This window comes from Sorex araneus, chromosome 4, assembly GCF_027595985.1.
Source record: "Sorex araneus isolate mSorAra2 chromosome 4, mSorAra2.pri, whole genome shotgun sequence".
NCBI classification, from domain to species: Eukaryota; Metazoa; Chordata; class Mammalia; order Eulipotyphla; family Soricidae; genus Sorex; species Sorex araneus.
The window spans coordinates 31,661,351-31,684,621 of NC_073305.1; the positions used below are offsets into that span (position 1 = coordinate 31,661,351).

General features: G+C 48.6%; 1 protein-coding gene across 2 annotated transcripts in view; it reads left to right on the plus strand.

The window, feature by feature from the left end:
* Positions 1-23,271, plus strand: part of CMTM8 (CKLF like MARVEL transmembrane domain containing 8) — an 89,864-nt gene that overhangs the window by 38,954 nt on the left and 27,639 nt on the right. The window contains exon 1 of one of the 2 annotated variants that reach the window (XM_055136486.1): positions 22,721-22,810. The exons of the other annotated variant lie outside the window; for it this stretch is intronic. Within the exon in view, the coding sequence (XP_054992461.1) occupies positions 22,736-22,810 (75 nt within the window). The 5' untranslated portion in view covers positions 22,721-22,735. Of the gene's footprint in view, positions 1-22,720; positions 22,811-23,271 lie in introns of those variants that run through there. 2 annotated transcript variants of the gene reach the window in all.

Here is a 23,271-nt window from a genome sequence, read left to right on the forward strand (position 1 = left end):
TTGGCCCCGGGATGGCCGAAGAATGAGCTTTGCCATGGCTCTTCCGTTCACTTGGAACGGTTTTCTCGCCCACCTCACCTGGGCCATGATCTTCGATGTCCCTGCCTTCCGGAAGCCATCCTTGGTCTCTCCTCCCCAAGCCCACCTGGGCCCCCGAGCCCCTCGTCTGTACTGGAACCTTTTTCCCCCTGATTTCCAGTTTCCCCCTCGGACCACTTCTCACTGGCGGCTGTCAGGAGCGGGCCGGGAGCTGGGTGGCGCACCTGGGGAGAGCCGTGGGGACACGTCAGCACTTGTCTTCATCCACACCGGCCTGGTTGGAGCCTGTTTTCCTCCTTGGGAGGCATCATCCTTCTCCCGTCCACTCTCCTGGGACAGGTTGCACATTCTGCTTCTGACCCGATGACCCTGGGGAGACCCAGCGCAGCCTGGGCTGGAGCATTTACTCAGTGGCTCTGGGACGCACTCACAGGCCTCATTCCCTGGGGGTTGTGCAATGGCCTGGGTTGCTTCAGGTGTCCCTGTGGATGTGAAATCCCATGGGTGTGGCCCCTACCTTTCTCACCCAGGACGCTCTGGGGAGGCATCTCAGCCTCCGAGGGCAGGAGGGCCTGGATTTGTAGATGTCCTGTGTCTTGTGATGTGTCGTTAAGCCAGTGGAGGGCGGAAGAGCAGCCCCTGGCGTGTCCCATCTTCCTGAGTTTCTGAGTCCTCATGAGCCCTCATCCCTCTGTGCTGTCCCCCATGTTTGCACCCTTCGGGATTGGTTTTCCTAGAAGGTTTGTGTCCCTGACACTAAAAAGGGTAAATCCTTTCCCACTGTGTGTTGAGGGAGGAATTGGGGGGGATTGACCTCTTCTGTCGTGGGGTCACACCATCACATTGAGATTCTCTGCAGGTCACAATATTGCTGTGCCCTGTTCTCTCTGAGCCCACTTTTGGCGCTTGCCACTCCCAGAGAAGGTCCCAGAAGGCCCTTGTGGGAGTGTTGGCTGTCTGCAGTCCCTCTCGACACTGTCTGAAGTGTTGTCACAGCTAACGGGCAGGGGAAGATAATAATTTCTTCTATTCACCAGCTGTAGCTGGAGAAACATTTAATTAAGGCTTGTGACGACTTAGGGAAAATAAAGGTGTTCAACTTGGGGGGAGGGGAGAGGCATTGGGCATTTTAAAATAAAGTCCTGCCTCTTGTGAAATAAGATCAGTGTGTGTAGGAAAGATGAGGGGGGAGTGTTTGGGTACTAATTTAAGGTTCTGAAGATGAGTAACATTAAAAGCCAAAGACAATTAAAAAAAACCCACAACATTCAGGGCTGGGCTGGAGAGATAGTACAGGGTAAGGCACTTGCCTTGCATGCGGCAGACTCTTGCTTCATCCTAGCACTGCGTATGGTCCCCCAAGAACTGCCCAGAGTGATCTCTGAGTACACGTAGGTATGCCACCCCCACTTGCAACATTTCCCCCCAGAAAATAACTCCAAGGAACAGGAAGAGTGATATGGGTTCGTGCTGGGCCGTGGCTCAGTGGGCTGGATTGCTTAACATGTAGGAGCCTCGGATTCAGTTCCTGACACTGCATGGTCCCCCAGCACTGCCAGGAGTGCCCCTGACACTTCCAGGTGGGGCTCCAAAACAAAAGGAAAATCTGTTGTATATTCGTCAGCAGGTTTCTGAGTCATTAGCATTGTTCATTGTGCAGAAAATTCCAACAAACTCTGTAGTCTTGGGGCTGGAGTGATAGCACAGCGGGTAGGGCGTTTGCCTTGCACGCGGCCAACCCGGGTTCGATTCCCAGCATCCCGTATGGTCCCCTGAGCATGGCCAGGGGTAATTCCTGAGTGCAGAGCCAAGAGTGACCCTGAGCATCGCTGGGTGTGACCCAAAAAGAAAAAAAAATCTCTGTAGTCTCCTAAAATTTTAGTGGAACTCACTTGTATCACTTGTCATCCCGTTGCTCATCAATTCGCTCAAGTGGGTGCCAGTAATGTCTCCATTTGTCCCTGTCACATGGTAGTGTAGCCCAATGGCATCTGCTCATTCCAGGAACATTGAAGAGCCTCAAACCACTCATTCAGGGTCTTGACGAAGAAGTCTAACCATCTCGTAAGTAAGCGGCCAGGCGTTTTTTGACATCCCATGAAATCCAGTCGGTAACAGCTCTAGTCCAGCGGTCATCTCCAAATCACACTACGTGTCCAGCCAATCTGATTTTCGACACCTTGGCAAACGAGACAGCATCCCTGATTCTCGATTGTCGATGGAGGTCGGAACTCTGGATTCCTTCTTCACTTGAGTGAAATGTGATATTCCAACCATAGCTCTTTTGGTTCCTCTTTGGGAGACCCAAATAGCATTCTCATCCTGTTTTTGTAGGGCCCAGGTCTCTGAGGCGTATGTTAGTGCAGGAAGAATGGTGGAGTCAAAAAGATGTGCCTGGAGCTGGAGGTTCTTCGTCCTCTTAACAACTTAAGTTGTTAAGTTGTTAAGAGTTTAGTGGAACTACCAGAATAAATCATAGGAAATGCTGTCGATATGCTAATGTTCTGTTTTTGTGGAATTTTTTTTCTTTCTTAAAAATAATTCATCGTTGGGGACAGAGAGATAATACAGCCTGCACACAGATGATCTGGGTTCTTTCCCTGGCACCCCCTTTGGTCTCCAGAGCTCACCAGGAGTGATCCCTGAGCACAGAGCTGGGAGTAAGCCCTGAGCACGAGGTGACCCCAAAAACAAAAATAAAAACTTTCCAAGAAGAGACTCTGATTAGGAATTGCACATACATCTAGCCTCTGGTTATTAAATTTCAATAACCCTCTCCCATCCTCCAGCCCCTCATTTAAATGCTCTTTGGCATCTTGGTTCATGTCTCAGAGAGCCCTGAGTAGTTCCTAAAAGGGGATTTCGTGGATTTGCTGGAGATCAATGTGGGGAGTTGAAAGAAGGTCCAGGGACCCTTTGCAGCACAAACGTTTCTTCTTTCTACCTTCCTATATAGAAAAAAATCCAAACGAGATCATAGGTTTGACTCCATGGACATACTGGCGGAGACTGACTGTGGTTGATAAACCTGCCAGCACTCTTCCCTTGATGCCTCGGAATGCCAGGCTTCTGTGTAGCTCAGCGATCCCTATTCTAGACATGGGCTTCCGGTTTCAGGAGTCATCAGTCAAGGACTGACACATCGGAAACTGGTCTGAAGGCATTTTAAAGAAAGTTTTATTCCTAGAAATTGAGCTTCCGTATGACCCCGCAATACCACTTCTGGGAATATATCCTGAGGATGCAAAAAAGCAAAGTAGAAATGATATCTGTACCTATATGTTCATTGCAGCACTGTTCACAATAGCCAAAATCTGGAAACAACCCAAGTGCCCTAGAACAGATGACTGGTTAAAGAAACTTTGGTACATCTACACAATGGAATACTATGCAGCTGTTAGGAGAAATGAAGTCATGAAATTTGCTTATAAATGGATAGACATGGAGAGTATCATTCTAAGTGAAATGAGTCAGAAAAAGAGGGACAGACATAGAAGGACTGTACTCATTTGTGGAGTATAGAATAACATCACATGAGGCTGACACCCAAGGACAGTACATACAAGGGCCAGGAGGATTGCCCCATAGCTGGAAGCCTGCTTCATGAGTGGAGGGGAGAAGGCAGATGGAATAGAGAAGGGATCACTAAGAAAATGGTGGCTGGAGGAATCAGTCGGGATGGGAGATGTGTGCCGAAAGTAGGTAATGGACCAAACATGATGACCTCTCAGTGTCTGTGGCTGCAAGCCATAATGCCCAAAAGTAAAGATAGAGTATGGGGAATATTGTCTGCCATGGAGGCAGAGGGAAGGTGGAAAAGGGTGGGGTGTGTATACTGGGGATATTGGTGGTGCGGAATGTGCACTGGTGGAGGGATGGGTGTTTGATCATTGTGTGATTGTAACCCAAACATGAAAGCTTGTAACTATCTCATGGTGATTCAATAAAATAAAATTTAAAAAGTTTTATTCAAAACTTGGAACAACTAGTGGGGGCCTTTTCAGTCTCTTTCTAAAACACCATCTAAAAAGCCACCAAAAACCACCCAATGTCCTCTGGCAGAAGTTGGCACTTTTCTCCCGTCCACCGCCAGCCAGTAAATATTTTCGGCTTTGCAGGCCACATGGTCTCTGTGGTAATGACTCGGCAACTCCTTGGTCAGGTTATAGCAAAACAAACCTGCAATTGTGTGCTAATAAAACTTTATTCGTCAGCACTACTTCTGAGTTGCCTGTCATTTTCGTGTGTTGTGAAATATTCATCTTTTCAGTTCTTTTTAGTAGACCAAAAATGGAAAAACTCTTTCCTCTCATGCCCTAACAAAGCAGGATTACTGCCTCATACCTGCAGGATTTGAACTGTTTTCGTCTCTAAGGTCTCTAAGTTTCCAGTCTTTCCTGCTGTTCCTTCACCTAAGGCTTTTCCTACTTAGTTTCTGCATTCTGCCCTGGAGCCAGAGCTTGTCATCCTGCTGATTCCCTCCCTGAAACAAAGACATCTTTGCCAGGAGTGTCTTTCATGGACTTTCTGTAAGAATCGGGTGTTTGACTGTTCAGATATTATATCTGGCAGTCTTCACCTATCCAGAAAGCAACATGAGTCCTTTCAAAGAGCAGCTCATCGGGGCTGGAGCGATAGCACAGCAGGTAGGGCATTTGTCTTGCATGCAGCTGAGCCGGGTTCGATTCCCAGCATCCCATATGGTCCCCCGAGCACCACCAGGAATAATTCTTGAGTGCATGAGCTAGAAATAACCTCTGTGCATCACCAGGTATGACCCAAAAAAAGCAAAAAAAAAAAAAAAACTTAAACAAAACAAACAAACAAAAAGAGTAGTGCATGGCTTTGGTTCAGCCATTGTTTCTCTTTCCCTTCCCTTTGTTCTTGGTGTGGTGGTGGTGGTGCACCAGGCTCACTCCTTTGGTGGCCATGCTCCCAGAGCTGAGTGATCACTGCAGCAGGGCTGGGGCTGGCGCTCAATGATGTGGGATGGTGCCGGGGATCAAACTCACAGCCTTGTGTGTGCGAGGCAGACACGCAGGGGCTGAACCACACCCCTGAGTCCCGGCTCATTGGTTTCGTAAAACTAAACTCAGGATGGTCGAGTCAGTCACTCAATATAAAGGTAACAGGTGAAGGAACACCTTACCTCTGACCTGCTTACAGGGAGAGTGAAGGTGAATGACAGATGAGGGACAGAGGGGAGATAAACCTCTTATGCCCCCTTGCATTGTTGAAGCTGATAACAGACATAGAGATGCCCTTGTTCTGGGGAATCTGAACATCGCTGACAATTTTCTGGAAAGGATTGACTCCCAGGTAAAGACTTCCTCATTTTTATTTTTTGGTGGGGCTGTTCCCACACATGCAAGTGTCCGGGACTTACTCCTGGCTCTGTGGTCAGGAGTCATTCCTGCCAGTGCTCAGGAAACCATATGTGGTGCCAGGGATCAAAGCTGATTAGCTGAGTGCCAGATGGGTGCCCTACCACTGTACTATCTTTCCAACCCCAGCCATAAATCTAGGGGGAGGGCAGCAGGAGCACACCTGGTGTGGTACGCTCAGGGCGTACTCCTGGTTCCGAATGCAAGAATTACCCCTGGAAGTGCCGAGGGACCATATAGGATACCAGGGATCAAAATCAGGCCAGCCTGGTGCGAGGCAAGTGGCCTCCCCACTGGACTATCACTCCAGCGCCCCCAGCCAAAGATTCTTATCACTGATGTTTGAGAAAAGATAAAAAGAAACTTTCTCTTCAGAAGGCATCACTTTGGAGCAGTGGGGAGGTGTCCCAGGAAATATCACCTGACTGCCAAAGGTCCCTAATTTGGAACCTTGTGACCAGCTTGTGACAGCCTCAGGGTAAGTTACAGTGCTTTTGCTTTGCATATGTAAAAGAAAAGGCCAGGCTCTAATTTCGTTATCATATCCCTTCTGGTTGTAAAAAGTTTAGGGGTTCAGCATTGTGCATGGCCCATAATCCCCAACACCACATTATCATCTCTCAAGCCAGGAGTGATCCCTGAGCACAGAGCCAGGAGCACTGGGTGGGTGTGGCCAAGAACAAATCAAAACAAAAAGTCAGATTAGTTCTGGAATTTAGAGTGAGGGTGTAGGGGTGGCCCACAGGGAGATAGCTCAGAAGACCGGAGCACTTCACCCTGTGTTGAATCCTTGCAGTCTCATAACCCCCAGAGCACCGCCAGGGGTGGCACTAGTGGTCCCTGAGCAAGCAGCATCATTTGGCACCGTCACATTGGACCCTTCTGTCTGGCTAACAGAGAATCAATAGGCGTGGCCCCTCAGCAAGAGTAACCATTAATTCCGCTTTTTCCTTTTTTTTTTTTTAGTTTATTTTTCAAATCTTTTTTTCCCCTTGTAATAGTAGAATAGCCTGATAGAATAATTGCAATTGTTTGTGGGAATATTTTTTTTAACAATCATACTATGAGAATAGTACTGAGAGATAGTAGAAACAAGAGCCAGGTAGAAGCTTGCCACAAGTTGTGGGGGAGGGCAGTTAGGACAGAGAAGGTACCACTATGACAATGATAATTGAAAATGATCACTCTGGACAAGAACTGAGTGCTGAAAGGAGATAAAGTCGTTATATATGATACGATAACCTTTCAGTAAGCGTTGTAATAAAGGTGCTAGAAGGAAAAGAGTGTGTGAGTATGTGGAGAGAGAGGAGAGTCGGCCATAGAGGCAAGCTTGGCAGGAAGGGAAACTGGGGACATTGGTGGCAGGAAATATACATTGGTGAAGGAATGGGTGTTGGAACATTGTATCACTGAAACTCAGTCATAAACAACTTTGTAACTATGTATCTCACAGGGATTCAATTTAAAAATAAAAAAGGGGGCTGGAGTGATAGCACAGGTGGTAGGGCATTTGCCTTGCATGCGCCGACCTGGGTTCGATCCCCAGCATCCCATATGGTCCAGGAGTAATTCCTGAGTGCAAAGCCAGGAGTAACCTCTGTGCATCACCAGGTGTGACCCAAAAAAGCAAAAAAATTTTAAATAAAATAAAATAAATCTTAAAAAATAATAAAAATAAAAAAGGAAGGAAGGAAGGAAAAAATAGCATAGTCTTTATTCAGAATCTTCATTTCCAGGCTTGACGTCTTATATGAAAGATAAACTATTATGGTAGAGGAGTACATAGGAGAGCTAAGTTATTACTCCACTTGGGACAAATAGTGGTGGAAATGTACCACTTTTGTTTGCTATTCAGTTTATGTGGCCAAGTGCCTCTAGCAGGATCTTTCTGTTCCCTCTACCTTAGGGTCACTTCCCTGTTCAGAGTTGGCTTCAAAATTTTCTTGGCCAAGAGAGGAGAAAAGATTTAAAAAAAAAAAAAAAGAAAAGAAAAGAAAACTTCCAGAAAGGCTGATTGGCGCCCTGACAAGCCCCAGATCATTGGTGAGAGATAGGAAGAGGAGATAAGAAATCAGAGGCCCCTTTGAATCTAAAAGTGCAGGTGTGGGTGCGTGAAATTCCCTGGGAGAAAAGATTGTAGCAAATCACTGAGGCATTAGCTCTTCACCTCTGGAGGGAGGTTGGGATTTGTTGAGAACAGCAAAGGTCTCCTTCTAACTGTATACTGCACCTGTATGCATTTGTGTGCACACACACTCACACAAGTTCTCCTTGTAAATTTCAAGATTTCTTAAAACCCTGAGAAGAAAGAGACTAGCCGACCTTCAACAAAGGAACTGAACACTTGGTTGTAGAAACGTGTCTTTGGAGAAGGATCTGGTCTCCAGTTTTAACACGAACAGGTGGCTCTGTTGAACTTATTGATGAATTTTGTCTCTCTGAACCCTACATGTATAGCCAGACTCATGTCCAATTGTACAGCTTCTTTATTTTAAAATAGCGTTTGTTCTTTTAAAAAGATAGTTATAATATTGTTACTTTTTTTTTTCTTTTTGCTTTTTGGGTTACTCCAGCAGTCCTCAGGGGTTACTCCTGGTTCTGCACTCAGGAATTACTCCTGGTGGTGCTCAGAAGACACTAGGAATCTAATCTAGCATGCAAGTCAAATGCCCTACCCACTGTACTATTATCCCAGCCCCTGTAATATTGTTAATGTTTGCATATTTAGTGTACAAAGCTAGAATCTCCATCACTATCACCAATGTGCTGAAACCATGTTCCACCAACCAAGATCACTTCTAGGCCACCCTATCCCTTCCTGCCTACCATGTTCGTTGTTCTGTTCCTAATATAAGAACTCTAAGCTGAATGTCTAAATCACACTAGTGCAGAAACCAGAATCAGTGCATATAAATCATAAAGGAAATTCTAAATGAATCTTTTCAGAGTTAGTTGCTCAGACAACACCATTTCCTGGGAGATGGCTTATTTAAGTACTGTGCTTAGAATTCTTTCTTTCTTTTTTATTTTGAATGAATAAATCTTTAAACCCATAATCACTGTCACTGTCATCCCACTGCTTATCAATTTGTTCAGGCGGGCACCAGTAACATCTCTCATTGAGAGACTTATTGTTACTGTTTTTGGCATATCCAATACGCCACGGGTAGCTTGCCAGGCTCTGCTGCGCGGGTTCCATACTCTCGGTAGCTTGCCGGGCTCTCCGAGAGGAGCGGAGGATCGAACTCGGGTCGGCCGCATGAAAGGTGAATGCCCTACTGCTGTGCTATTGCTCCAGCCCAAACCCATAATAAATGTGAGAAATTTCTAGGATTTTTAAGAGCTCTGATCCAGCAAAACTTCTGATTCTGCTCATTCTTGGTGTGTGACGAAATCAAAATGTGTTGGGTTGAATGCAGGGATTTTTTTTAAGCCCCCGGCTTCCAGGTACTGAAGTGTCAGGTGACTTATCTTCAGGTTTCATGCACTGAGAACACTAGATATTTCCCCTCACTTGCTTTCCCCCCCAGTTTTAATTTTGAAATTCCTCAGCTCTGTTGGAAAGCTGAAAGAACATCACAGATTACTTCACCTGAATTCTCCAGTTAGTGTTTTCCCATGTTTGCTCTGGAGCACATGTTGATTCCGTGGCATTGTTCTGTTGTGTGAGTGTGAAGGAAATCGCACCCCTGGTGTTGATCCTACAGAGGACTTCAGCATCTCTCCCAGGAACTGCGATGTTCAGCCCTCATTCATTTTTTTAAAATTTTTTAATTTTATAAAGGAGTTCACAATATTTGATTACATTTAATATTCAAACACTAATCCCACCACCATTACACTTCCCACCACCATATTTCAAATGTTTCCATCCCGAGCCCTAACCCCTGCCCCAAAGCGAACTGAAATAATTTATTTTGTATTGTTTGTTATGAAAAGAATAATGAAAATACTCCGACAAAGTTTCCTTAAAATAGCGTGAAGATCCCTGGTATTTCACCCAGGGACTATTAAGCTCTTCTATAAGAGATCACTAACATGTTGTTAAAGTTTGAGCCTTGTGTGCTTATATACATGCACTGTAGCCCTGTCGCACTATTGTCCTGTTGTTCATCGATTTGCTCAATTGGGCACCAGTAACATCTCCATTGTGAGACTTGTTACTGGTTTTGGCATATCGAATACGCCACGGGTAGCTTGCTAGACTGCCATGCAGGTGGGATACTCTCAGTAGCTTGCTGGGCTCTCCGAGAGGACAGAGGAATTGAACCCAGGTCGGCCGCACACAAGGCAAACACCCTACCTGCTGTGATATATATATGTATATATATATACATATATATATACACACATATATACATATATATACACATACATATATATGTGTGTGTATATATGTATATGTAAAAAAAAATATTTCCCTCTAAGATTGGTTGCCTCCTACTTTAAACCCCATCAAATGTGGTGCACTACTCTTGGAGTATGGGTGTGAGGTATGAGTTGTCATGTGATCCAGAATACGTTCACTTCTGGATGAGGCTCGTCCAAGCGTGTGGAGAGTGGCCGTGAGCATGGTGGCGGTTGAGTTTTGGAGGTTTTCTGCTGCCGGGGCTAGGTCCCTTGGGGTGAGGAGGGGCCTCACTCACCAGCTCTCATTCTTTGACCCCCTACCCTCTTCGTTGCCCTAGAGAAACATGCGGAGTGTGGCCCAACATCCCGGCAGTCCAGCATTACCTTTTGCCTCCTCAGTTGGGCCAAGGGCCCGGTCAGGCGGGATCAACCCATCATCTGCTCTTGCCAGGTCTCTTGAATCACCTCAAGAGTCACCTCAAGAAAATGCAGCCTTTTCTTCTGACACTGACATTTTAGAAGAGTCTGGGCCTTTTTCTTTTGCAATCCTCACAGCCTGTTCTCCAGGATGTGGTTTGGGTTCAGCCGTCTGGGTGAGAATGCAAGCCCAGGGGTCTGTAGTTTCTGGTTGTGTCATTTGGGAGGCATCTGACAGCAGCTGTTCCCATTTCAGTGTTGCTAAGTTTGGTCCTTTAGTTCCAGAGTTGTCTGCCAGATTTCATAAGAAGGCACCCTGGGGCTGGAGAAATAGCACAGTGGGTAGGGTGTTTGCCTTGCACGAGGCCAACCAGGGTTCGAATCCCAGCATCCCATATGGTACCCTGAGCACTGCCAGGGGGTAATTCCTGAGTGCAGAATCAGGAGTAACCCCTGTGCCTTGCCGGGTGTGACCCAAAAAGAAAAAAAAAAAGAAGGCACCCCTTGGGGAGATGAGAAGGAACCTAGGGGCAGATTATTAGTACTTTGGTGGGGTGGGGAAAATAACATTGTATGCCTAAAACATCAGTATTGACAGTATCACTGTTGTAGTGGCCAGGAAGATAGGTCAAGGATTAAGTTATTTGGTATTTCGTGTAGTTGCCTTTGGTTTTATCCCTGGCACCTGGTCCCCTGAGAACTACCAGGAATGACCTCAGAGCACAGTGCCATAATAGCTTCTGAGCACTGCTAGGTATGGCCCCTTCCCAAGTGTGTGTGTGTGTGTGTGTGTGTGTGTACATGCATACTATTGTAGATCATGACAGTTCGAACAATTATTAGTGTAGGGACAGAGTAGGGCCACACTGAACATTGCCTGGGGGCTACTCCAGCTCTATGTTTGGGCGCCGGGAGTCACTACCAGTTTGGGGGAACATGCAGTATTAAGGAATAAATCTGGGTTTTCCTTGTGCAAAGCTTGGGGTCAGTCTGTCACGCCTCAAAAAAAAAAAAGATGGAAAAAAATGTCTCTGGCCTTCGAACAAAATTTTGGGATCTTTTTCTCTCACAGTAAGTCCTCAAGGGTCTATTTTGACCACGTAAACGTACTTTTCACCACATCTTTCAATTGTTGATTGCAGCGTCCAGCATTGAGTGATTCTTAACTTTCTTGTTGGAGGCATTGGGAGAAAAAAAAAAAGCAGAAAGGAAGTGTGTCTGGCCAGATCTCGATGGAAGGAACCACTCCTTTGCCCCTTCCTCTGTGTAAACACAGGAGATAAAGCACGAGGCCTCCGTGCTCTCTGAATGACTGTGTTCACCCTGCATGAGTAAAAAAGCAACTAGTCTGGCTCTGGTCTCCATCATGAGATCTCCAGGGCAAATATTTGTGCGGCATCAGGAGCCTCCAGGGATGATTGCAGACTTGGACAAGGTTTGTTCAGTGGCTGATGTCGCCCTGGTGGCACACACAAGAGAAAGTGGGCAGAATTCTTTCTGCCGGGTTACACGTTGGATTTTGTATGTTTTAGTTAATATTTGTAGAGCAGAGACATCAGCATCAGCTGTCCCAACCAGATGAACCGCCTCTACAGTATAATAAAGAAAAAGCAGCGCGGCTGGTACCATTCGTTGACTTAAAGAGACAGATTTAAACTTTCTAAACAAAAAAAAAGTTTGACTAAGACTTCCAAGGAGAAATATTTCTGCACTGATGTGGAAACTCAAGTGAATTTTGTACTCCACCTTTCCAGCTCTCAGATAAGACTTTGAGGTGAGGGATGGATAACCACCAAAGAAGGAGAACGTCTGGCAATCAAAGTCCCCCTTGAGAAGTAGCATCTATTGAGTGATGTACTTGAATCCTCTCCAGCACTGTTTCCAACAGGTTTAGTGTTTCGACAGTGCCATCTCCCACCTTAGCAGGGTATAGAGAGATCCTTTGGCACTTGTTCTCCATTGGAGTGATTTGAATGACAGAGAAATAGCTGGAGCCCTTTTTGGATGTTGCAGCGATGACCAGACCATGCACACACATTTGGTTGTGTTGCTCCCACATTTGTGGACTTGCTTGGGGCCACACGGCGGGTTGCATTGCTGTTGTGGACAGCTGTTGTGTTGCTCACACGCTGCCCTGGTATTTCCCTGAGGTCACACTCCTTCATCGTGGTGCTCAGACACATGCTCTTTGGGGTTCCCCTCTGGCCCCTTCCAGGGCATGTTTGTCTTTGTAGTTGTGGCCTCACTGGCTAGAAAAGCCTGAGAGCTCCTGGGATCTGGGGAACAAACGGGGAAGCTGCTGGCATCAGACACAAGTACACAAGTGGAGGCACCTGGGGTCAAACTCGTAGCCTCACACTTTCAGGCCAGGTGCTTTATTTATTTTACTTTATTGAATCGTCATGAGATACGTAGTCACAAAGTTGTTCATGATTAGGTTTGAATCATATAATGTTCTGTCACCCATCTCCCCACTGGTGTCCATATCCCATTCTCGACGTCCCAGTTTGGGGCAGGTGCTTTAGCCACTGAACCATCCCCCAATCCCCTGAGGACACTTTTCACTTTATTTTTCCCTTTGAAATGTTATTTAATTTTTACCATTAATTATTAATTTTTTGTCTCTTTGGGGACCACACACAGCAATGCTCAAGATTTGTTCCTGGCAGTACTTGGGAGACCATATGGGATGCGGGGGATGGAGCTCAGGTGCCAACTGAGTGCAAGGCAAGGCACCCTATCTGCTGTACTATCTCTCCACCCCCAATTTTTAAAAAAAATTTTGTATGAGGACACTGTGACTTACGAAGTTATCTATAGTTGAGTTTTAGGCGTAAGTCATTCTAACGCCAGTCCCACCACCATCATCAACTTCCCTCCACCACTGTGAAGACATTTTTAATGGTCACTCCTGGGAACGCGCTGTTGTCCCTTGGGGAAAAGAGCACAGGAGGTTGCTTCCCTGCCTAATCTGTATGGGACTATATGTGTGTACACACATGCACACGTGCACATTAATTCTTCTGCCAAAGCCAGGGAAATAGCCATTCCCCAACATGCTGATAGTGCCCATGTTGAACACTCTTTTCTTACAGGATGGTAGAGTTCTTTAGTACACAAATGTTGGCAGTTGATGAGTCTGTGGGTATTCTGAGAAAGAGAAGACTCTAGTCGAAGCTCATCATCTTGATAGCAGAACAAACTGGTCTGGTAGCAGTCCTGAAGATAGACTCCCACAGGCTCTCTTAGGAAACCCCAACATTATTATTAGCCTCCACAAAGGGCATCGCTCATGCTTTTCCCTCTAAGCCAGAGGTTCCTAAACTTACATGGCCTGCTGCCCTCTCCAGAAAAACGATAAATTGGGGCTGGAGAGATAGCACAGCGAGTAGGGCGTTTGCCTTGCACGCGGCCGACCCAGGTTCGATTCCCAGCATCCCATATGGTCCCCCGAGCACCGCCAGGAGTAATTCCTGAGTGCAGAGCCAGGAGTAACCCCTGAGCATCGCCGGGTGTGACCCAAAAAGAAAAAAAAGAAAGAAAGAAAAAGGAAAGAAAAGAAAAGAAAAATGATAAATCATTGCCCCTGGAAATCCACCTTGTTTAAGTGAACAAACAAAAAACGCACACCCCACACCATTGTCCCCAAGGCTACTACTGTATTTCTGGGTCATTCCAACACTCCATAGCAGTAGAGGATTCAGAGAGAGAGCATAAGCTCATAGATAACTTGAGAATAAAGAAGGAACTGAGATGACAGGGTCATTCCTAGCCTTAAGTAGAGGTTCATTGTTGAGCTTAAAGTCAGTTCAATTTGAGAGGAAAGAGTTTGTTTCACTTATCGATCTGCTTATTTTAAGGGAGGAACCTGGAGCGGAAGGCAGGACTGAGGGGTTAAGAGCACTTGCCTTAGAAGGGACCGCCAAGTAAATGATGCTTGGAGGGCTCGCTCGGGATGGGAGATATGTGCTGAAAGGAGACTGTGGGCCGAACAGGATGGCCACTTAGTAATGGTATTGCAAACCATAATACCCAAAAGGAGAGAGAGAGTAAAAGTGAATGTGTCTGCCACAGAGGCAGAGGGAGGGATGAGGGGGCGGGGTGGCAGGAGGGATACTGGGGACATTGGTGGTGGAAAATGGGCACTGGGGGAGGGATGGATACTCGGTCATTGTATGATTGAAACGTAATCACAAAAGTCTGTAAACTGAAAAAAAAATATTTTTAATTCATTAAAACTTAAAAAAAAAAAAGAGTACTTGCCTTGTCTGTGCCAGCCCCGGCTTTGACCTGACACTGTGTGGCTGAGACCCGTTACAGTTTGGAGGTGAGAGCAGCCCCACCAGGTCTGCCTGCCTCATGCTCCAAGGGCCGGCCTCCGGGATGTGGGGCTGCCACTCAGCCACGGGGACAGGGTGGTGCCCCTGTTGACATTGACTGTCCCCATGGTGTTCTGGCACTGGAAGGACTCCGAGGATGGGAAGCTTCCTGGAGAGAGAGGGAGAGCTGGCATCCCACAACAAGGCCGTGTCTCATCTCCGGACCAGCACTTCCCTGCTGGCTGTGTTTTCCAAAGGGGCCCGGGTGGGAACTGCATCCACAGGGACCATGGCACAAGACGTAGGGGCCAACCAGCAGGACGGGGAGCCACAGGAAGGATGCTGGGCCGGAAAGGGAGCACAGTGAGGGAACAGCCTGAGAAGCATAGCTCTAGACAGTACACACTGTCTTTTTTCTGGAGGAGCAGGGACGGGCACACAACTGGTGGTGCTCAGGGCTTGCTCCAGGCTCAGGAATTAATCCTGACAGGACTTAGGGGACCATATGCCATACTCGGGGATCAAACTGGGATCAGCCACATACAAGGCAAGCGTCTGACCCGTGATACTATGCCTCCAGCCCCAATTTTAATTTTTTTTTCTTTTTGGGTCACACCCGGCGATGCACAGGGGTTATTCCTGGCTCTGCACTCAGGAATTACTCCTGGCGGTGCTCAGGGGGCCATATGGGATACTGGGAATCGAACCTGTGTCAGCCACGTGCAAGGCAAACGCCCTACGCACTATGTTGTTGCTCCAGCCCCCCAGTTTTAATTTTTGTGATGCCTCTGTGATGCATACAGACGAGTGGCAGGGCTCTGACGGAATTGTACAAATGTAAGTCTCCCTTCAGGAATTCAGACATTTCTAGGCTCCTTTTGGATTGGAGGGAGCGATGTGTGCGGGAAAGGGTTGGGAGCTGGCTGTGTTGGATGGAGGCCCCGTCAGAATCCTGTCGTGGGCCAGAGAGACAGTACAGGGTGTAAGGCAGGAGCCTTGCCCGTGTCCAACCCTGGGTCCCCCCCACCACTGCCAGCAAAACAGAAAATAATAAGAATGAAATTCATAATTTTTTTAGTGACAGTGGGAGAGTGAAGGGGTTGTGCCAGCACTGCCGGGCTACGGTTGACAGTCCCGCCGTGGGTTTGCTCCGAGGACACTGTACCTGCACTGGAGCGCAGTAACGTCATCAATGGGCAGCCTTGTCCTCGCCTTCCGGAAGTGCTGTGAGAGACAAGCACGGTGAAAACAGGTCAGGCTCACATAGCCCTTCCCTGCGCCCAGCTCGGCTTATTTTCCTGCCACACAAGGAAGAAATTGTGCTGCTGGGTGCAGCCCTGCCGCTGTGGGAGCGTTTCTTCCCTGGCCACTCGGCGTTGTCTGGCGGGGGTCGCACAGCTCTGAATGGTGCCAGCGCTCAGCCGTGCCTCTCGCAACAAACTTCTTAGGAAAGACGCCGGTTTTGCAGCAGCGCCTGGCATTCTTTTTTTTTATTTTCCTTTTTGAGTCACACCTGGCGATGCACAGGGGTCACTCCTGGCTCTGCACTCAGGAATTACCCCTGGCAGTACTCAGAGGACGATATGGGATGCTGGGAATCAAATCCGGGTCGGCCGCGTGCAAGGCAAACACCCTACCCGCTGTGCTATCCCTCCAGCCCCGCGCCTGGCATTCTTATGTTTTACAGTCACCACAAATTACAGAAAGTAGATAAATGAAAAAGAAATTGCAAATACAGGAAATTGGGGAAATGTTTGTTTCGGGTTTTGGGAGGGGCCGGTTAGGGGGGCCACATCCAGCAATGTCCAAGGGCTGTCTGCGCCTCTCAGGAGTGCTCGGGGATCACACAGAGTGCCAGGGATCCAGTGAGACAAGACAAATACCTTACCCGCTGTATTGTTTCTCTGACCCCCATAAAATTGTTTGGGGGCCCACTCCTGCCCATGTTTGGGGACTTCATGTGGTGCTGGGGATTAAACCTGGGGCCCCCACATGCAAGTCATGCACTCTAGCCCTTTGAATCTTCTCTCTTCCCCCCCTCCACCCGGTGTTTGGGGAGGGGGACATAAAAGCTTTATTTTATTTTATTTTGGGGGGCAACACCCAGAAATGCTCAGGGGTTACCCCTGGCTTTGCACTGAGGAATCAGTCCTGGCTGTGCTCAGGGGACCATTTTGGATGCTGGGAATTGAACCCGGGTCAGCCGCGTGCAAGGCAAATGCCCTCCCCGCTGTGCTATTTCTCCAGCCCCCTTATAAAGGCTTTAATTATTGCTTTTCATGCTCGACATTCTGTAGCATGAATATTTGATGGGTTGTTTGTTTGTTTGTTTGGCTTTTTGGGTCACACCTGGCGATGCACAGGGGTTAATCCTGGCTCTGCACTCAGGAATTACCCCTGGTGGCACTCGGGGAACCATATGGGATGCTGGGGATCAAACCCAGATTGGCTGTGTGAAAACCAAACGCCCTACCTGCTATACTATTGCTTCAGCCCCATCAGATCATCACCATCATCATCATCATCATCATCCTCCACCTCCTCCTCATCATCATCATCCCATTGATCATTGATTTTCTCGAGCAGTCTCAGTACTGTCTCCATTCGTCCTAGCCTTGAGATTTTAGAAGCCTCTTTACTCATCCTTCCCAATGGTGCCGCATGGAGGCTTTTTCAGGGTCAGGGAATGAGACCCATCATTGTTACTAGTTTTGGCATATGAATACACCACAGGGAGCTTGCCAGGCTCTCCCATGCGGGCAGGAAACTCTCAGTAGCTTGCCACGTTCTCCGAAGGGGAGAATTAGGCTATAAGATGTCGCACAGCCGCAAAGCAGCCGCGTGCTTCCAGGAGCTTGGTCTTGTAGTCTCTGGATGTTGGCCATTGATGGGACTACCCGGCGCCGGGGGCAGTTTCTGGGTGTGACCGCCTAGCTACTGGAAAATGGGGGATCTGGGCAGAAGAGGCCCAGTCCTGATCCGAGCAGGCTTGGAGATCTCGGCCCCAGGTCCTACACACCTGGGTTCCTCTGCCGGTTCCTTCGTGCATGAGGCTCGTCCGAACGTGTGGAGAGGGGCCTTGAGCATGGCTGTGGCTGGGTTCCGGAGGTCTGTGGCTTCGGGGGCGCTGCTCGAGGCGGGGAGGGGAAACTCAACCCACCCCCTTCAAGGGGCCCAGGTGAAGATAGCCAGGCACAGGGGCAAGAGCCCCATCAGATACTTGATGATTTAACAAGGAAGATTCTGAGAAGGAAAATGGAAGCACTCACGTCTGTTTAAGGACAGGTGTCCAGAGGAACTGGCATTTGGCTCTCCAGTCGGATGGGATGGTGCAGACATACAGGTGCAAGTCACTGGCGCACCCAACATGCCGGGGGCGTTTTTCATATTTTGTTGAATATGTGTTATTTTGTTGAATATGTGAATATGTTGAATATGTGTTAAGCCAAACACAGAAACACGTAATAAGTCAGAGGCTGACACACAATAACCTATGAACCATTCCTGCCTTCTGCTTGTTTGGGGATGACCCACCAGTAAATAATGGCTCCCACAAGTTTTTAGTGCTGTCTGTGGCAGGGGTGTGTATTCAGTAAGAATACTAATTTGTGCTCTGCAGAAAAAAAAAAGCCATGAAACCCAAATGTCAGTGTCCTCAGTTTTATTAGAACACAGGCAGGCTCCTTTGTGTACCCTCCTTGGATGACCCGTGGGCTGGGGAAAGAGCCGGGGTGGCCCTTTCCAGATAGAGCCAGCTCACCGGTCCCCAGGACCAGAACAGACAGCTTCTGTTCGTCTGAAAACAAACGGCAGGCTGGTGTCTCTAGGAGGAGACAGAACTGAGGTGGAGGTGGGTTGTGAGAGTCCAGAAACATCCAGGGCACAGGGCACATGACATGGCTGTGTAATGGGGATCATCTCTGTTTTGCTGGTGGGGGAACTTACATGTAGGCATTTGGCAGAATTCACACTGTCCACTTGAACGGGGTGTGATTTATGGTGCCTAAATGATACTTCTAAGGCAGCCGGGGAAAGGGGGAGTTCCAGGTCCGTGGGCTGGTGGCGTGGCTCTGAGTGCTGAGTTTTCTCCACAGGCTGCGGTGTGTACCCAGTGCTCAGGTTCTGTGCCTGGGATGGGGCCGCATGGCCTGCACAGTGCCCACTTACACTGCTGGCAGGAGCTCAGGCTTGTGTGTGTGTGTGTGTGTGTGTGTGTGTGTGTGTGGTGGGGGATTGGGCCACACCTGGCAGTGCTCAGGGGTTGCTGCTGACTCTGCCCTCAAAGATCACTCTTGGTGGTACTGTGGGGACCATCTGGGGTGCCGGGCATCGCATCTGGGTCATCCATCTGTGTGCGAGGCAAACGCCCTACCTACTCTGCCATCTCTCAGGCCCCATCATGGCTATGTGTCAGTGGCAGCAGCTGCACTTTCAGTCCCAATGTGAACACGACCGCCAGTGTGCTCCCACCCCCACTTCACAGCCAAGGAAAGGGGGTAAAATCTTATGTAAAAAGAAAGCAATGTTGGGGCTGGCGCTATAGCACAGCGGGTAGGGCGTTTGCCTTGCACACAGCTGACCCAGGTTCAATTCCCAGCATCCCATATGGTCCCCTGAGCACCGCCAGGGGTAATTTCTGAGTGCAGTGCCAGGAGTAACCTCTGAGCATCGTCGGGTGTGGCCCAAAAAGCAAAAAAAAAAAAAAAAAGAAAGGAATGTTGGGGCTGGAGCGATAGCACAGTGGGTAGGGCATTCGCCTTGCACGCGGCCGACCAGGGTTTGATTCCCAGCATCCCATATGGTCCCCCAAGTACTGCCAGGGTTAATTCCCAAGTGCAGAGCCAGGAGTGACCCCTGTGCATCGCTGGGTGTGACGAAAGGAAGGAAGGAAGGAAGGAAGGAAGGAAGGAAGGAAGGAAGGAAGGAAGGAAGGAAGGAAGGAAGGAAGGAAGGAAGGAAGGAAGGAAGGAAGGAAGGAAGGAAGGAAGGAAGGAATCGATGTTTCGATGTTTCTGTGTTTTTTTTTGTCTTCTATTTCTCACCAGCCCATTTCCACCACTGTGATAGTACCGTCTGTGGGGTTTTCAAAGGCCAGGCACCTGCGACACACTCCCAAAACGTGCAGGATCATTGGTGATTGAGGAGAAAACCCTCTGGCGCCTTGAGTAACGGGTGCTGGCTGGAACTCAGGAGGCGGAGGAAGCCTGCGAGAGCGCAGCCTTCCTCGCTGGCGCAGACCTTCTCCTTCAGCGCTGTGCCGTCGGAGCAGGAGGCAGAGGTGCTGCCTCTGCTACTTATCCGCCCGGACATCAGCAGAAGGATCGAGGCTCAACACTCATTCAGGGGTAGTGGAGTTTGGGGAGGCAATGGGAAGCCACACTCATAAGAGTGACTTCCTGATACTCACAAGAGTGGCTTAGAGTCAAAGCTGAATTTTTTCAGTCTTGGGGCTGGAGCCATAGCACAGCGGGTAGGGTGTTTGCCTTGCACGCGGCCGACCCGGGTTCGATTCCCAGCATCCCATATGGTCCCCTGCGCACCACTAGGTGTGACCCAAAAAGCAAAATTAATTAATTAATTTTTAGGTCTTTTTTTTTTTTAGAAATCACAGTCTCAGGTCTAGTGTCCATTGCCACCCATCTTTAATTTTAGAATATATGAACTGTTGGTGCGGCGGGGGGGGGGATTGGATTTTTGTATATTTCCAGGCTCACTATGAGTCCAGATTTAGAAGTTTGCCAGTCTTTTCCTATGATCCAGAAGCTGCTTTTGTCGGTAACTTATTACTAAAAATGCAAAACAGGGGTCAGAGTGATAGCACAGGGTATTCACGCAGTGGACCCAGGTTCGATTCCGAGCACTGCCAGCAGTGATCCCTGAGCACAGGAACAAGAGTAAACCCTGAACACAGCCAGTGCCGCCCAAACACTGCCCCCACAACCTTACCTAAAAAAGAAAAAAAAAAAAAGATGAAGTCAAGACAGGCCAGTGTTTGAAAATGGAGCAGTAGGACCAACCTGCAGCTTTAAGAATCCCACATGGCTGGAATCCGAGTCTATTCAGACCCCACAGGCAGGCAGTGAGGGAGACGGTGGAGCTCACGCGCCCTCAGCAGATCCCGCAGAGCTGCTGGGACCTGAGACGGTTCCTGGTGTCCACCTGCTTTCCTCACAGACTTTGACTTTGGTAGTGGGGTAACCTCAAGACCGCCCCAGACTTAGGTGTGTGAGATACACAGAGAGGAGCCAGCCCGCCCCCCCCCCCCCACACACACACACATACACAGCTGCTGACTTGTTTCCTACGTGGGTACTTAAAACTCGATTAAGCAGGAAGTGTGGCTGGTCGAGATGACTTTCCTAAAGTCAACTCTTCAGGTTTGACCTGTCGCATCTTACTTGAATTGACTTTCCACAGGAAAGTAAGTGTGAATGGTGGAAGCAGGGTGAAAGATGCTCATCGGTCTGTCCCCGTTTTGCCATACAACACGTGTGCTGTTGGTGTGAGCCAAAGAGAGCTGCCCTTCCTGGAGTCCAGCACGCCAGGAGCTGTGGCGGGGACACAGTCACACTTTACATAGAGGTGCCCTGGGTGAACACGGTGGCTCTTTGCAGCAGGAGACCGGAGCTGGGAGGAAACTGAGGGAAGTAGCCTCTATGCTCAGGGTCGTGACGGAGATGTGGCAGTTTAGAGTCACGGATAGGGCAGTTCTGATCTCTGGCATCCCATACGGTCCCCTGAGCCCACCAGGAGTGATTCTAAGTGAGTGCAAAGCCAAGAGTAACCCCTGAGCACTGCCAGGTGTGGCCCAAAACCTAGAACAAAAAGACTAACTACAAATTTTCTGCTATTGAGGCAGAGGAGAGTTGGGATGGAGGAGAGGGATACTGGGTACATTGGTGGTGGAGAATGTGCACTGGTGGAGGGATGGGTTTTCGATCATTGTATAACTGAAACTCAAACATGAAAGCTTTGTGACTGTATCTCACAGTGATTCAATTAAAAAAAAAAAGACTAACTGCATCTCCTGAAGGAGATGAGAAGGGAAGGGAAGAGAGAAGTGAAATATATTGGGGCCGGAGCGATAGCACAGCGGGTAGGGCGTTTGCCTTGCATGCGGCCGACCCGGGTTCGATCCCCGGCATCCCATATGGTCCCCCAAGCACCACCAGGAGTAGTTCCTGAGTGCAAAGCCAGGAGTAACCCCTGAGCATCGCTGGGTGTGACCCAAAAAGCAAAAAAAAAAAAAAAAAAAAAAGTGAAATATATTGAAATGAGACATAAAACATTGGAAAGTGGGGCCAGGAAGGTAGCTCAAGGGGATGGACTGTACAGATTCAGTCCCTAGCACTGCATGGCCTCCTGTGCAACCCTGCCTGTAGCTTTGGTAGCCCTAATAAATAATAACAACAAAAGTGTTTAGTAACTGTTTTTCTCCAAGTGTCAGGAAGCAAAGCTATGACAAGGGACATCCAAAAGTGGATCCTGATGACAAGGAAACTTCTCACTGTCTTCTGTCTTCTGCTCTGTGACTTCTGAATTGTGCCAGCGTGTTACCTATGGGGTAAATTTTGTGGTCCAATCCCCAGCACTTCATAATGCCCCAAACTTTTGTTTTCATTTATTTTTATTTTATGTAGGATGTGGGGGCCACTCCCAGTGATCTAGGGTAGTAGCACTCTCAGCTCTGTGCTCAAAATAATCACTGTCACTGTCATCCCATTGCTCATCAGTTTGTTCGAGCGGGCACCAGTAACGTCTCATTGAAAGACTTATTGTTGCTGTTTTTGGCATATCCAATACTCACGGGTAGTTTGCCAGTCTCTGCCGCTCGGGTTCGATATTCTCGGTAGCTTGCCGGGCTCTCCGAGAGGGGCGGAGGAATCGAACTCGGGTTGGCCGCATGAAAGGCGAACGCCCAACCCCCAACTGCTGTGCTATCACTCCAGCCCAAAATAATAACAATAATAATAATAATATAGAATTAGACTAAATTTAAATGTCCACTGCACCCCCACACCTTACTGCACCCCCACTTCCACCGTAACATCCCCCATGTATCCCCACACTGCATCCCCCCTCTCCACTGTTTCCCCACCCCACCCACTGCATCCCCCAGTCCTCCTGGCAGCAGGACACTCACTCCATGACCGACTCTCCCCTTGTCTCCCGCGCGTCTCACCACTGCCAAGGACAGGTGGAAGCTGTTCCCACGCTGAAACGCTGATGCCGGAAGTGGCTGTTCCAGGAGCGCCTCCGTTGCATCAGGGCTCCGTGATGTGCCGCTCCAGTCCCTCCACTGTGAGTCCCGGCCGGACTCTACCTCTCTGTCGCTCTCCTCCAGGCCAGGTTGCCCCACTCAGCCCTTCCTGGGGAGCAGCTTCTCGCATAGTCGGGCCGGCCTTCCTGCAGTGCGGGGTCCTCTCAGGCCCCCAGGAACATACACTGTTTCTCCAGAATACATCACCCCGCGTTTCCGAGCACCATTCTGCTTCTGCTGAGCGTTCATCAGGGGACCAAGCCAGTTGTCTGTCTTCTGTCTCTCTGCCTGTCTCTCGTTGTCCTGGACTCCGGACACTCGAGTAACGCACATAGCCTCGGGAGGAACGGAGGCATGTGCTGGACCGATGTGCTGGCAGCAGATAGAGTCCAGGGAAGCTGGAGTTGACAGAAAAAAATGAACACCTGATTATGCTACTAAAAACAGCCTCTGTCTTCTGCATCCTCTTATAAATAGCGTCTCTCTGGGGCTTTTAAAACAA